This window comes from Colias philodice, chromosome 27 (genome assembly GCF_061535455.1).
Source record: "Colias philodice isolate Cphi_HAF_F1 chromosome 27, ilColPhil1 Martin Lab GWU primary, whole genome shotgun sequence".
NCBI classification, from domain to species: Eukaryota; Metazoa; Arthropoda; class Insecta; order Lepidoptera; family Pieridae; genus Colias; species Colias philodice.
Genome location: NC_143112.1, coordinates 4,846,254 through 4,860,791, shown reverse-complemented (window position 1 = coordinate 4,860,791; position 14,538 = coordinate 4,846,254). Strand labels below are relative to the sequence as shown.

The 14,538-nt window shown below is 32.8% G+C and overlaps 1 protein-coding gene across 2 annotated transcripts; it reads left to right on the top strand.

Moving 5' to 3' along the window:
- Nucleotides 1-58: 58 nt before the first annotated feature.
- On the top strand, nucleotides 59-13,108 carry LOC149476619 (uncharacterized). Of its 2 annotated transcripts, none has more exons than XM_089711928.1 (6): nucleotides 59-637; nucleotides 871-1,033; nucleotides 9,287-9,382; nucleotides 9,757-9,922; nucleotides 10,756-10,868; nucleotides 12,099-13,108. In XM_089711928.1, exons 1-6 carry the CDS (start codon nucleotides 147-149, stop codon nucleotides 12,168-12,170), a joined length of 1,101 nt encoding a protein of 366 aa, XP_089568054.1. In that variant the 5' UTR covers nucleotides 59-146; the 3' UTR covers nucleotides 12,171-13,108. The 2 variants fall into 2 exon arrangements, with proteins under 2 accessions (XP_089568054.1, XP_089568055.1); XM_089711929.1 differs by having other exon boundaries at nucleotides 12,117-13,107.
- The last annotated feature ends 1,430 nt before the right edge of the window (nucleotides 13,109-14,538 follow it).

Here is a 14,538-nt window from a genome sequence, read left to right as displayed (position 1 = left end):
GACACAGCATTAAAAAATGAATTGACATTTGGATCCATACTGATTTTGCTCGAAACTGTCAAAGTCACCAAACAAAATCAAATTCAAAACGCAATAGTCAATACCAATACAGTATCAATAGAAATGTGAACAAAAATAGACACAAAATGAGTGCAATACTTAAATTCATCCGTGAAAATCACATACTCGCAGTCATAGAACAGGCTATCGCCAAGAAGAAATCCCGTTTGAGTTTAAACGCCTTTGAAATCACTGAAATACCTACGCTCTTGTACTCATGCCTGGAGCTCGAACATCTTTATTTACACTTGAACAACATTAGAACGGTACCAGTCCAGATAACTGAGCTGCTGAACCTTACAACATTGACATTGGACTATAACAACATAACTTCATTGCCATCCGAGATCGGTAACTTGAAGAATCTCGTAAACTTGAACATAAGTTACAACCCGTTGAAGGTGTTGATACCAGAAATCGGTGAACTAGAGAACCTGGAAGCGTTTTGGTGCAACAGAATAGGTTTGCGGGAAATACCAAAGGAGATTGGCAAATTGTCGAAGTTGGATACATTTGGTGCTAGAGGCAATGAATTAAAGACAATACCGGAGGAGATGACAAGGTTAACGAAGCTAAGGTGCGATATTTTTACTAATATGAAGTTCCTTATTACCTATACTATAGTCAGTGATGAGTCTTTTTTTGTCCAAATTAGTACTGTATGTATCTTGGTTTAAATATTGTGTGTGCCTTTTTATTATTGTTTTTAATATTTGATAGAATTTGTATTTCTATAAATACAAGATTTAAAAATATCTTTTTCATTGTAACTCAATATGTTATCAATATAATGTTAATTTTGTATTCAAGATGGTTAACACTGGAGAAAAATCAAATAGAAACGCTACCAAATAATTTGGACAATATGGAGGCAATAGTGCACTGTAATCTGCGCAAGAATCGTCTGAAAGAGTTCCCGGCTTCGTTCCTCAAGTGCCCTGATATGATGTTCCTGCAGCTGAACAATAATCAGGTTAGTTTTTTATATTAATGGCCAGGTTAGTTTGCTATAATAGTCACTGTTAACTTTGTTTTGTCAACGTCCGATTAGGGCCCTTCCAGCCTCCTCCACTCAAGCCGAGGGTCAAGGGTTACATTTTATAACATTACTAGCGGTCCGCCCCGGCTTCGCCCGTGGTACATATTTCGCAATAAAAGGTAGCCTATGTTCTTTCTCAGGGTCTAAAGATTGTCTGTGCCAAATTTCATCAAAATCAGTTGAGAGGTTTAAGCGGGTAAGCGTAACAGACAGACAGATGACAGAGTTACCTTCACATTAATTATAATATTAGTAGCTTTGTAGTTTTTGAAGTGAAACTTATTTATCGGGGTTGGAAAAAAATTGAGTGTAACATTTTTCCGTTACGCGCCATCTTTTTCTTATCCCTACCACGCGTGATTCGACGTATTTCTGTAAAGTTGCATATAGTAAATTATTTTTTGAAAAATAAGGTCATAAAGAAGTTTCACTGCTTACGTGTGTACACTAGTACACGCACAATTTTTTTTGATGTGTATATATTTAAAGAATAAGTTTAACTCTATAAATGCCGAAGTTTAACTCTATAAAAGTCGAATTTAAATCTCTTATATATAAAATTGATCTGATCGTGATTTGTCACCTGTCAAATAGATATTACGTACTGTTTTGTTCTCCGTATTATTTTTTAAATTGTCACCATCACAATCACTATTTTGATACGTGTTACACATTGTTTGGAAGAGTAATTTAAGCAGAAAAAGTGGTTATAAAATAAAGGCGAAGCAACTTTGTACTCGTGAGTAATTAAGAAACTATTATTTTGCACTCCGTGACCTTGACACACGACTACCGGCAAAAACATTGCGTCGCTTCAACGCATAGATAACTCGCTTGCACTACCACCGCTGCAGCGCTTTAACGCTTTGCGCACGGCCGTGTCTATCAAATTAATTATTATTTATTACTGGCTCATTATTTTTACTATTATTTATAATAATTGATAATGTCATCAGCAAGAGGCAAGTGCACCGGTTGTTGTAACGCAATTACAAATAGAGAATACCTAACTTGTTCATTATGTAAGAAAAAATATGATCTTTACTGTGCGAATATTTCATCAAAAGTCTTCCATAATAGTATGAATCTTGATGAGAAAAATAAATGGAAATGTCAAGAATGCATCTGTAAACAGCCGAAGCTCGATAATAGTAATACTCCTCTCAGAAGCACGAAAAGTGATTCTATGAGCAACGAAACGGCTACACAGGACAATCTATGTGATGCGTATGTTAACACGCGTATGCGCAGCCAACACGTTAACACTATTGTTTCTGAGGGAGATTGTAATGAGCCCGTCACGATTGCCAACTTGAGGGATATTTTGAAAGACGAATTAGCTAAAAGTCTCCGGAATACTATTAAGGAGCTTATATCAGAGCAACTCAAAAATATACATCAAGAAATATCCTGCTTTAATGATTCGCTGAGCTTTTTTAATACTCAATTTGAAACATTAAAGACTTCCTTAGAAGAACGGAATAACATAGTGGATGAACTCAAAACAGAAAACGGAAAATTAAAATCGACAGTTTCGGATCTTGAATCTAGGTTGCACATAATTGAACAACAACTCCGCGAGAACAACCTTGAGATTAACGGAGTTCCTGAAAATAAAGGTGAAATATTGTCTAATACAATAATTCAGCTTTCGAAGACTATAGGCGCTCCTCTTGAAGAAAGTGACGTTCAGCATGTTACGAGAGTTGCTAAATTTAACAAGGAGAGTATCCGTCCACGATCGATTATTGTAAAATTACGAAGTACTCGTATTCGCGACACAATCTTGGCCGCTGTTGCTAAATATAATAAAAACAACCCTGAGGATAAACTTTCGTCACATCATTTAGGAATCGGCGGCCGAAGATCGCCTGTATTTGTCTCCGAGCATTTGACTTCTGCAAATAAGCAACTCCATGCTGCCACTCGTCTCAAGGCAAAAGAACGAGGATTTAAATTTGTCTGGGTCAGAAATGCTAAAATCTTTGTTCGTAAGAATGAGTTTGGTCCGGTTTTGACCGTACGAAATTACGATGCACTCCAGTCTTTAGAATAAATTGCGACCAGATACCGATATGAGTGATGTAGTAGTTTAATGTTGACCATGCTTGATATTTATTATCAAAATGTGAGAGGTATACGGACAAAAACGAATAATGTGTTTAATAATATTTTACTTTGCTCGTATGACATTATTGTTTTTACAGAAACGTGGCTTAACTCTAAAATAAGTAATGGTGAATTCATTGACAATAGATATAATGTTTACCGTAATGATCGTGACCCCTTCGAAAATAGCTATAGTAATAAAACGGACGGAGGAGGTGTTATGATTGCCATTTCTAATAAATTGAAATCTTATCGCGTTTGTAATTGGGAGGTCAAGAACTGTGCCTTAGAGGATTTGTGGGTTGTGGTTGATGTTAGTAATGAATCGAATCAGGGTCACAAAATAAGTAAAAAACTTGCTATATGTTCCGTGTATTTACCACCACCTGTTAGTCTATCAACCCTCAACAAATTTTTAGATAATTTAAATGATGTTGTTGTGAATAATGTTGATGACATTCTCATATTAGGTGACTTTAATCTTGGTTCAATTAAATGGATTAAGGACAATGATGATATATTCTGCAAACCATCTAACTACCATAGTATTTTGGATAGCAGTTTTGTTGACTTCATGGCGGTGAATAATTTAAATCAGTACAATAATATTGTAAATAAAGACGGCAGAATTCTTGATCTTGTCCTAACTAATTTAAATAATGTACACGTATCGCAACCTTTAGACATTTTAAGTAAATTGGATACATATCACCCCCAACTGCTTATTGAAATTACAAATGCTAAATCGAAATATTTGCGTAGTCAAAACCGCTGTGAATTTAATTTTCATAAGGCTAATTATTCAGAAATTATAAATTATTTAAAATTAATAAATTTTTCATCTGTTCTCGAGGCGTGCAATAATGTAGACGAAATGGTTTTGAAATTTTATGATATATTATTTGACGCTATACGTAAATTCGTGCCTAAACGTAACCCCACAAAAGGTAAATACCCACCCTGGTATAACTATTCACTCATTAGACTCTTGAGAGAAAAAGAACGGCTGCGTATTAAATTTCGTAAATTCAAAAATCCTCGCGATAAACTTGAGTTTGACATTTTGAGGGATCGTTGTCATAAATTACACCAAAAATGCTTAAACAGTTATAAGCAAAATATGGAAGACGGTATCAATAAGAATCCTCAACATTTTTGGAAATATATAAACGCAAAGCGTCGGAATGAATGTTCATTACCTTCTCGCATGTACCTCGGTGATAAATATGCAGAAAATGGTGTTGATATTGCCAATCTATTCGCTAATAACTTTTCATCTGTCTTTAAAAATAATAATTGTTCAAACAAAACGTTTTCTATACCAAGTATAACCTATCGTAACCATCCCTCCTTAGGCAAGGTGTATTTTACTGAACGTGAAGTAATGAAAAAAATAAAACAATTGGATATATCGAAGGGTTGCGGTCCAGACGGAATTCCTCCGTTATTTGTTAAACGCTGTTGTACAGTCATTGCGCTGCCCTTATATTTAATTTTCAACCGCTCTTTGGATTGTGGTACTTTCCCTTCTGAATGGAAGAAGGCTCGAATAGTGCCCGTCTATAAGAAAGGCGATTCAGCCAACATTAAAAATTACCGTCCAATTTCAATTTTATCATGTGTTTCTAAATTATTTGAATCTCTTTTGTGTCCCGTTATCGCAAGTCATACTTCCAGTTTCATTGATAGTAACCAGCATGGTTTTCAAAAAGGTAGATCTACTGAAACAAACCTGGTTTCTTATATATCCACTGTTTCGAACGAAGTTGACAAAGGCAATGAAGTTCATACAATTTATACTGACTTCTCTAGTGCGTTTGATGTGGTGCAGCATGATGTCCTTCTATTGAAACTTGAATCTCTCGGCATACATGGATCATTGCTTGCTTGGCTAACCAGTTACTTAAAAAATAGAATACAGAGTGTGGCGGTAAAAGGATATGTGTCCAACTATTACATATCTGACTCAGGTGTACCTCAAGGGTCACATCTGGGGCCAATATTATTTACGATTTTTATTAATGATCTATGTTCTGTTTTCAAAAAAAGTAATTATTCTGTTTTTGCCGATGATTTAAAATTATTTAAAACTATTAAAACACAACATGATATCTCAGATTTACAAATGGATCTCAATAGGTTGGAAGATTGGTGTAATAAAAACGGTATGATAATTAATGCTAAAAAATGTTTCTTCTTACAACTCTCCCGAAAAAAGAAACCAATTATAGCATCTTACGTCATTAATGGTCAGAATATAGAAACTGGTAACGAGATCCGCGATTTAGGAATCTTAGTTGATAGTAAACTAAATTTTTGTTCACACATTGATGCTATCGTTAAAAAGGCCAGTAGATTGTTAGGTTTTCTTAAAAGAAACACAAAATGCTTTAAATCAAAGACCAAAATTTTACTCTTTAATTCATTAGTTAGAAGCCATTTAGAATATGCAAGTGTAGTTTGGAATCCGTTCTATGCTGTTCACTCTCAAAGAATTGAAAACATTCAGCGTATATTTACCAGACATATAGCTTTCCTTTCACCGGGAATTTCACACAGATCGCCTTATGAATATCGATTATCATTCTTCAAAATGATTTCACTTCGTAATCGTAGATTGTTGCGCGATACTATGTTCCTGTTTAAAATCCTCAGAAATATAAATCATAGCCCGCAAATCTTAAGTCTAGTTAGGTTTGCTGTTCCAAATAAATTACCACGTTATCCTGTTTTTAAAGTTTTTGACCTTCCAAATTGTCGTAATAATGTTGGTAGAAACTCTCCAGTAACTCGTATATGTAGTACTTTTAATGACCTATGTAAGTCGTTGGGTGGTATAATAGACATAAATTTTGATTCACTTGTAGTTTTTCGCAAAAAAATTACTAAATTCTTGTTTGGTACAAAAATTCAGTAAAAAAAATGTTTAACGATTTATTTATTTTATTTTTGTAGTTAAATTTATTTAAGCACTTAAAATAACAGTAACGTAATTATATGTTTAAGTTTTCTTGTGCATACCTGTAATTGGTGTATACATCACATTAATATTCGTTAGTTGTTAAGATCTAATTGTTATAATTTTTATGTGTACTCTGTTGGTATGTCTAAATAAATAAATAAAATAAATAAATGCCTTAATTCATTTCACATACATTAACAATGGCGATGAGAATTTATAGTAGTACTAGATTTCCGCCCGCGGCTTCGCCCGCGTTTTCAAAGGAAAACCGCAAAGTTCCCGTTCCCGTTGGATTTCCGGGATTAAACCTATTCTATGTGTTAATCCAAGTTACCCTCTATATGTGTGCTAAATTTCATTGTGATCAGTAGAATTTGCGTGAAAGAGTAACAAACACACACACACATCCTCACAAACTTTCACATTTATAATATTAGTTTATTTATTTATTTTATTTATTTATAGCCTTTATTGCCAATACAGGTTACATTTTTACTTATTAACTAAAATTAAATTGCTTTGTGTGTGTTGGCGTGTCCTTGTGACACAAAGGCCTCTTCCAACTTCTTCCACTCGCCACGTTCTTTCGCCTTCCGTAGCCAGAGCGGCCCTGCCACTCTCCTTATCTCATCTGACCACCTTTTTCTTTGTCTTCCTCTTTTTCTTTTAGCATCCACCCTGGGAGTCCATTCGGTTATCACCCTTGTCCATCGGTTTCCCTTTTCTCTGAGCATATGCCCTACCCACCTCCATTTAAGAATCCTTGTCTTTTTCACAACATCTTCTAGTTTTGTTATATTTCTTATATCTAAAGCTCTTTTTCTATGTTTTTTTGTATAACCTAGTATACTCCTCTCCATAGCTCGTTGGCATGATATATAATATTAGTAGGACTCGATTAATGAATTATTTTTTAATGTTATTTGATTCTGTAATACATTTGCAAGGTCATATTAAGTCATACACGATGAGCAAAAAGTCGAAAATATACGAATAAAAAACAAATTGTGGGCTCAAACGGTCAACAATACAAAAAAAAATCTAAATTAAAAAAAAATAACTCCTTATAATAGCAATGAATAGAATTACAACCAAGAATAAGCATATCTTATGGTCAAGGCTTAAACACTCAATGCTATATAATTTTCAATTATATTTTTTGTCATAACATTGATTGTACAAGGTCTTTTGCCTAATCGCTTTTATTGCAATCTATATGGAATAGATAAGTTGATAAATATTTGTAACTAGCTGCGCTCCGCGGTTTTACCCGCGTGGCTCCGCTTCTGTTGGTCTTAGCGTGATGATATTATATAGCCTTCCTTGATAAACGGGCTATCCAACACCGAAAGAATTTTTCAGATCGGTCCAGTAGTTCTTGAGATTAGCGCGTTCAAACAAACAAACAAACTCTTCAGCTTTATAATATTAGTATAGATACAATAAAAATTAATTATGTTTATTACAATGAAAAATAATTAATTATACTTGAAGCAAATTAGTATGTCCTTGGGAATCGAAAGTTTACATGACTTAATTTAAAATCGAGGTTTCCGCTTGCAAAGGAAAACTCGTTAGGTTCCCGTTCCCGTGACATTTACGAGATAGAATAGAATAGAATAGAATTCATTTATTCGTGGTAAAACAAGAAATACATACAAAACAAAAAAAATAATACAGATAAAAAACGAAAAGGGTATGGATTCAGCATATGGAGAAAACAATGACCAAAAGGCCACTGCTTTCACCGCTGTTTTTCAGCCATAACCTGTTGTGGCCACAAATGTCATAGATAAAAAGTATCCTGTGTCCTTTGCCAGGTCAAATTATGTTAGTAGTACGAAATTCTATGCAAATCTATTCTGTGCTTGGCGAGAAAATTTTTGCATTTATATTCAGTGTGGATATTATTTTTTTTAAGACTGTTCCTTCCATATTTTATTGAAGTATATTTAGTTGCCACCATTTTTTTTTTTTATTATAAAACAGGTTTTAAATTTATTGAATAACTCGTATGTACTTGCTAAATTATAATCAATAGAAAGATTTCAACATATTTTCAGTACATACATATAAGATTTTTTCCTCATTTAAAAACTGCATATAGCCTACAAAATATATTAAGTCCTTAACATATTAGAACCATTTATGGTTTCAAGACCTAGAAAACGAGTAAGTAACTTATGGCTTAAGTAATTTGCATTTAATTAATCCATCCTAATATGATAAATGTAAAATCATACAGGGATTAGTGCTTGTTACTACTGTGGGGTAAATCGCTTGTAGGAGTCATGTCCTTCATGCTAATACAATTATAAAATAAAACTACAATATTTCTTCTTTATTAATATAATTTTTACTAGACTATTAATGCTTTGAAATGTTTCAAATTTATTTGAATTTGTTTAAACTACCGCAGTTGCCAAGCTATAAAATAAACAAAAATTTTGCCTAGCTATGTTTAAAATCATAAACTACATATTTATATTATAAGTACATACATACATACAACTATAATTGTTTATGAATATTACAGTATGTATAAATTGCTGCTTATATAAGCGCTAAACTACAACAAAGGCTTATTTTATTTACATGTAAATCTTATTGTTTTTATACCAAAACTTGTTTTTAAATTTTAATTGACATTGGAAAACACGACATTGCCAATTTTCAATGTTTAAAAATAACATCATATTTCGTTATATCTTAATTTGGGGGTATTTCGTTTTTATTTCCTTAATTATTATTACAATTTATCACTTTAATTAATAAAATGTTATTAGTGTAACGACTAACGATATGCAAATTTATGTTATACTAGTTTTATGCCTGCGGTTTCGCCCGCGTATTCCAACCCGTGGGGTTCCGGAATAAAACTTACCTATTTTATTCCTTCCTCAGATCTCTAGATATCTCTGTACTAAATTTCATCTAAATCGATTCAGGAGTGAAGGCGAGACAGGCGGACAGAGTTACATTCGCATTTATATAGTTCTGTGATACACATGAAGTTAGGATCTCTAGGAAGACCGGGATGTTATACTTCAAGTTCTTTCCAGGACTAGAGAAATTTAAAAAACGGGTAATAAATGAACATGATTGTTTATTTCTAGATTTCAATCTTGCCGGAGAACTTTGATACGAGCGTAATGACAGTGTTGGAAATGATCGATCTGCGGGACAATCCTATCTGCGAATTAAGTCATCCAGTAAGTTGAACTTTTATAATATGATAAGGAGTACTATGTTCCACCAGTTTTTGCTTCATTCTTCCATCTGTTATACTTTCTTTTTGTTTGATTGTGAGGAAAGGATATAACTGAATTGATATCATGAATTCGAAAATTTTGTAATAAAATATGTATGTCACGAGTATGGCGTATCGCAAAAGTCACGCGTACGGTGTAACGCAAAAATGTCACGCGTACGGCGTAACGCAAAAATGTTACACTAAATTTTTGTCCAACCCCGATAAAGAAGTTTCACTTCAAAAAAATATATGACTTTTATAGTTTTGCAACCTACACCCGCTGGTATTTTGTATTATATTTTTTTGGAAATACATAATATTGTTTTGTTACAGGAGCACCCGCTAATCCGCTACGTAGACGAGCCTCTACCCACCGACACGTCCCCGTCAAGCAGCCGGCAGCACGTGGGCCCGCTCGCGGCACAAGCATTAGCTGTGAACGCGACCGCCCTCCGCCTGCCCGCTGTGCCGGCGCCGAGACACCCGGATCTCATACTGGGTGAGTTTTGGCAGTAGGATGGGTGAAAAAAAAAAAAAAGACGTGTGGCACTCGGGGACTGCCGCGGTAAAGCTATTGCATGCTATGCCTTCAAGCCACACCTCCGCGCCCGTCCCCGTGGGGAGCGTGAGGTTTTTCGTTACGCAATTTCTGGATTCGGTCCCCGCGCTCAAGACCCGCGATAGAAGCTATGCAATAGCTTAAAAACAGTGGCCAGTTTGTGTTTTGACAGATGCGTTTTTTGACAGGTGTTTTGGCGGGAAGTATTTTTTTTTCTTTTTTGAGTTTGTGAAAGGTGTGTTTGACCGCGCTCCGCTTGTGTTAGTAGCGTGATAAAACTTTTTTTGTTGTTTATTTAGGTGTTGAGATATCGTGCGAGTGGAGAGTGGTCTGCTGGGTTTTTTCTTATTCGATTTTGTTTATCAATGGCCAGGTGTTGGGAAATTGTTTTTTTTCCACATTTGCTTTATGGTAAGCTATGACATATTGCGATAATACAATAACGCATAACGCACTATGCATATAATATTTCCACGTCGACCTATTTTGAAATTTCCATATCAATATTACTAGCGGTCCGCCCCGGCTTCGCCCGTGGTACCATGTAGGTACCATGTAGGTTTCACCTTTTACGATTCATTTTTATTATATACTAGCGGTCCGCCCCGGCTTCGCCCGTGGTACCTACATGTTTAAACTATCCTATCTCTCAAGTTGGATCGAACTGTACATGGTTTGCGTATTTTATTATAATCGGTTAAGTGGTTTAGGAGTCCATTGAGGACAAACATTGTGACACGAGATTTATATATATTAAGATTTAATATTCACAGAGATGGAAATGGACGCATCGTCCGTGGAATCGTCTGAGGACTGGGAGAACAGCGTGAACAGTTCCGAACTAGATGTACAGTATCAGAGCGATGAAGAAAGGGGTGATAATGAGGTGAGATTGTGGGATTTGTGGGTGTTTTTTGAAGTGAAACTTCTTTATCGGGGTTGGAAAAAAATTTAGTGTAAAATTTTTTCGTTACGCGTGACATTTTTCCGTTACGCGCCATCTTTGATTCGACGTATTTCTGTAAAGTTGCATAGAGTAAATTATTTTTTGAAAAATAAGGTCATAAAGAAGTTTCACTTCTTACGTGTGTACACTAGTACACGCACACATTTTTTTTTGTATGGACATGGCTATTAATTTTTATCAGATGAGGACACAATTTGATATTTGAAAAGTCAATAAAATAATAGCGTGTGTGCCAAGCACACGTGTCAGTAGTGAAACTTGTTTGGCAAGATTCAAATATACCAAAATCGTCGGCTTACTCCAAGACGTGACGGTATTGACATAACGCGACCTTGAAATTTTACTCTCAACGCGCAGTTTCACTTCAATAACGAGACAATTAGTAAAAAATATGTAATAAGCTAGGTTATATAACATTTTAGTAGGGTCACAATAGTTCAAAATTACTATAATTACAAATTTATTTCGATCACCACAGATTATGTAGATTATATTATATGAAATATGGCAACCCTATTTTCCAAAATACAAGTAAATCAATTTTATATGCTATTGTAAAAAAACGATAATAGACTTCCTACTGTCGTTTGGGAGAATATCAGACATAGATGTAATGTAGGCAAAAAGCCAAAAAACATTTTATTTTTTGTATGTGAACTTGACATTTTATCTCTGTAATTTGGTTGAATAATTAAAAAAAAATTGTTACATAATAATTTACTGCTATTATTTTTTTACATAAATGGTTGATTTTATAATATAACAAATTAAAATGTTTAGAAGGAATATTTATTATTTTCTATTCAATATGATTATATAGGTAAGTTTAAACATTTGTGACTAACCTTTTACTAACCTGTGCATGTTCTTATTTTTTTTGGTTGAGTCATATTTTTTTCGTCTCTTCCTTTTCCTTATAATTTAAGAGCAAAACCTACTTCTTTTACGCTACATACTAGAAAAAATCTTTTCTTCACTAAAAGTATTTTTAACACATATAATTTTTTTTTTATTATTATATTTTCCATATCTTTTCAATTCATTTCTCTCTATTTCTTGTTTCTAAAACGTTTGTTAATCTTTGTAATATAATTAACAATACTAACCATGCTTGTATAATCGAACGGTATTTTAATACGCTCACGGTAGATTGCACAATTTTTCCAGGCCGTCGGGATGGTGTTGCCAGAGCTATCGCGCTACGCGTCAACTGCCAGCTAAACTGACAGCTGTCACTTTTGACAGGTGTCATTTTTCACAGCTGTCACATTGACAGCCACTTGGCGGGAAAAGACGTAATATTAAGAAAAAGTGCGAAAAAAAAATGTTATTAATGTTATCCGAATTATGTATGAATGGATTTTAAATAAATTATTATCATTTTATGTGTAGCATGATATTATGTCTACTTAATGTGTAATAAAAAAAGAAAAAAATAATTCCATATAATATGTGTAAATTGAATGTTAAACTTGATTACTATTATTAAACTTAATGTGGTAGTAGCGGTACTTTTTAATATTTTATTGTATTGTATAGCTTTCTATGCTATCTGTCATTGGGTAATCGGAAAAATATTATGATTTATTAGTTTATATGTATACCGTCCTAAACTTTTGGAAATTGGAACAATTTACCAAAAATTATTGCTTTTTTTCCCATTTTAGATTATATTTTGAAATTTATGAATGTTTTAATGTCGTCATATCTGATATTATTATCATACTATTACTATAAAACATAACTAACTCTAATATAATAAATGTATAGTAAAATATATAAAAAAATGTAGTCAAAATTGGCAAATTTGTGTGTAACTATGAATTCGACTTTTATATTCGAATTAATAATGTCATCGATAATTATTATGTGTAATTATTAAAACTTGAAAAGAATATAAAAGCACAACAATTTATTATCTGTGTGTAGATAATGTGTAGGGAATTTACTTTTCTATCCTAAATGTATTATAATTGAATTTGTTTATAATTTTTGTACATATCAAATATTTTATTTTATTATTAGTAATGGTTGTAATATTTCACGATACTTGGGAAAATGTGAATAAAAATGAAAAAGCACTAGAGAGTTGAACTACTGAAAAATGATTTTTTTTCCTAATGTTGTAAATTCTGCTGTCAACTAAGCATATATTGATTTCACTATTTTTTCAATTTAATTATAGTCCTTTCCACCTAAGATGATTTCTGTGACACATCGATTTTTGACACGTGTAGAGATGTCTTTACTGAAATCATATCAATTTTTTTCGATAATCGATAATATTTTATATGGAAATGAAATCGATTTGAATAAAGTACCCAAATTAGTTTTTTCGGTATTTCGCCAACAATTAACTAAAGAAACTTAGCAAACAACAGCAACAAAAAGTCAACAATAACAATTAGTAACAATAACAGAATACCACGTAAAGTATCAATATAAAAATGCAACTTGTATACAAGGCGGACGCACTCGTACAGACGATTTACTCGATTGACAAACGATCACAAGATGGGCGCCGATTATATGATTTTCCAACTCTATGATTTTTCAACGATCCATTTCATGTACACGAATTGCGTAGGTATTATATTTATGTGTTATTTTATTTTATTTTTCATTATATTAAACTAAACAATACTGTTTTTGATTTATAAGCTTAAGATGTTTCATTTTTATATTTTTGGTAATAATGCCGCCATAAAATATGATATTATGCACTAAAATTATTTTGGCGTTTTAAACATAAAATACGTAATTCGGAACACGATGAAGTGTCACAGGAATCATCCTAGTTGAAAAGGACTATAATGGATTAAAAGAGTGGTTTTAAAATTTAATATCTTTAATTTCTAAATGTATAATACTGGCATAAAATCAAACACTAGAAAAAACTACGAGAAAACTTGATATTCAATGAATCAATTTAAATCCTATATATACAAATTATTTAAAACTTTTTAATATTATTTTAAGGTACTTATAAAAAATTAAGATCATTATTAGTTGACAGCAAATTTACAAGCAGTGGTTTGCGTTCTGAAAATTATGTGATTCGAATTCGTCCTTTTTGAAAGGCATAATTGTTATTTTTATAATATTTACGATATTATATCGAATGAAATGTAAACAATTTAAATGCATGAAAAATGTTTACACTTAAGTAACGCATTACACATCTTCATGCGTAAATTTGAATTTGAACATCACCAAAATGGTCGACTTGTGATATTAAAATACGTAATTATTTTTCATATTGAAGAAATACAGGAAGTAATTCGAACCGTTTTTGTAAATAATTTTATTTTTTTTTTCAGATTATATTGATATGAGAATCAAACATTTTGTAATTTCTTTCAATTTTTGTCAAACATACGCAGGATTAATGTTTCGAATAATGAGCTAAATTTTCTCTTAGCAGAAGAGTATAAAATTATGTAAATGATGTACTTTTAATTTATCATAATATGCTATGTATTCACGACAAATGAAACGGTATTTAAAATGATAATAAATAGCACTATGAACTAGGGAAGACCTTTTTCGAAGTCGGTTAAAATATGCTATGATATTTGCCGTATTTCTG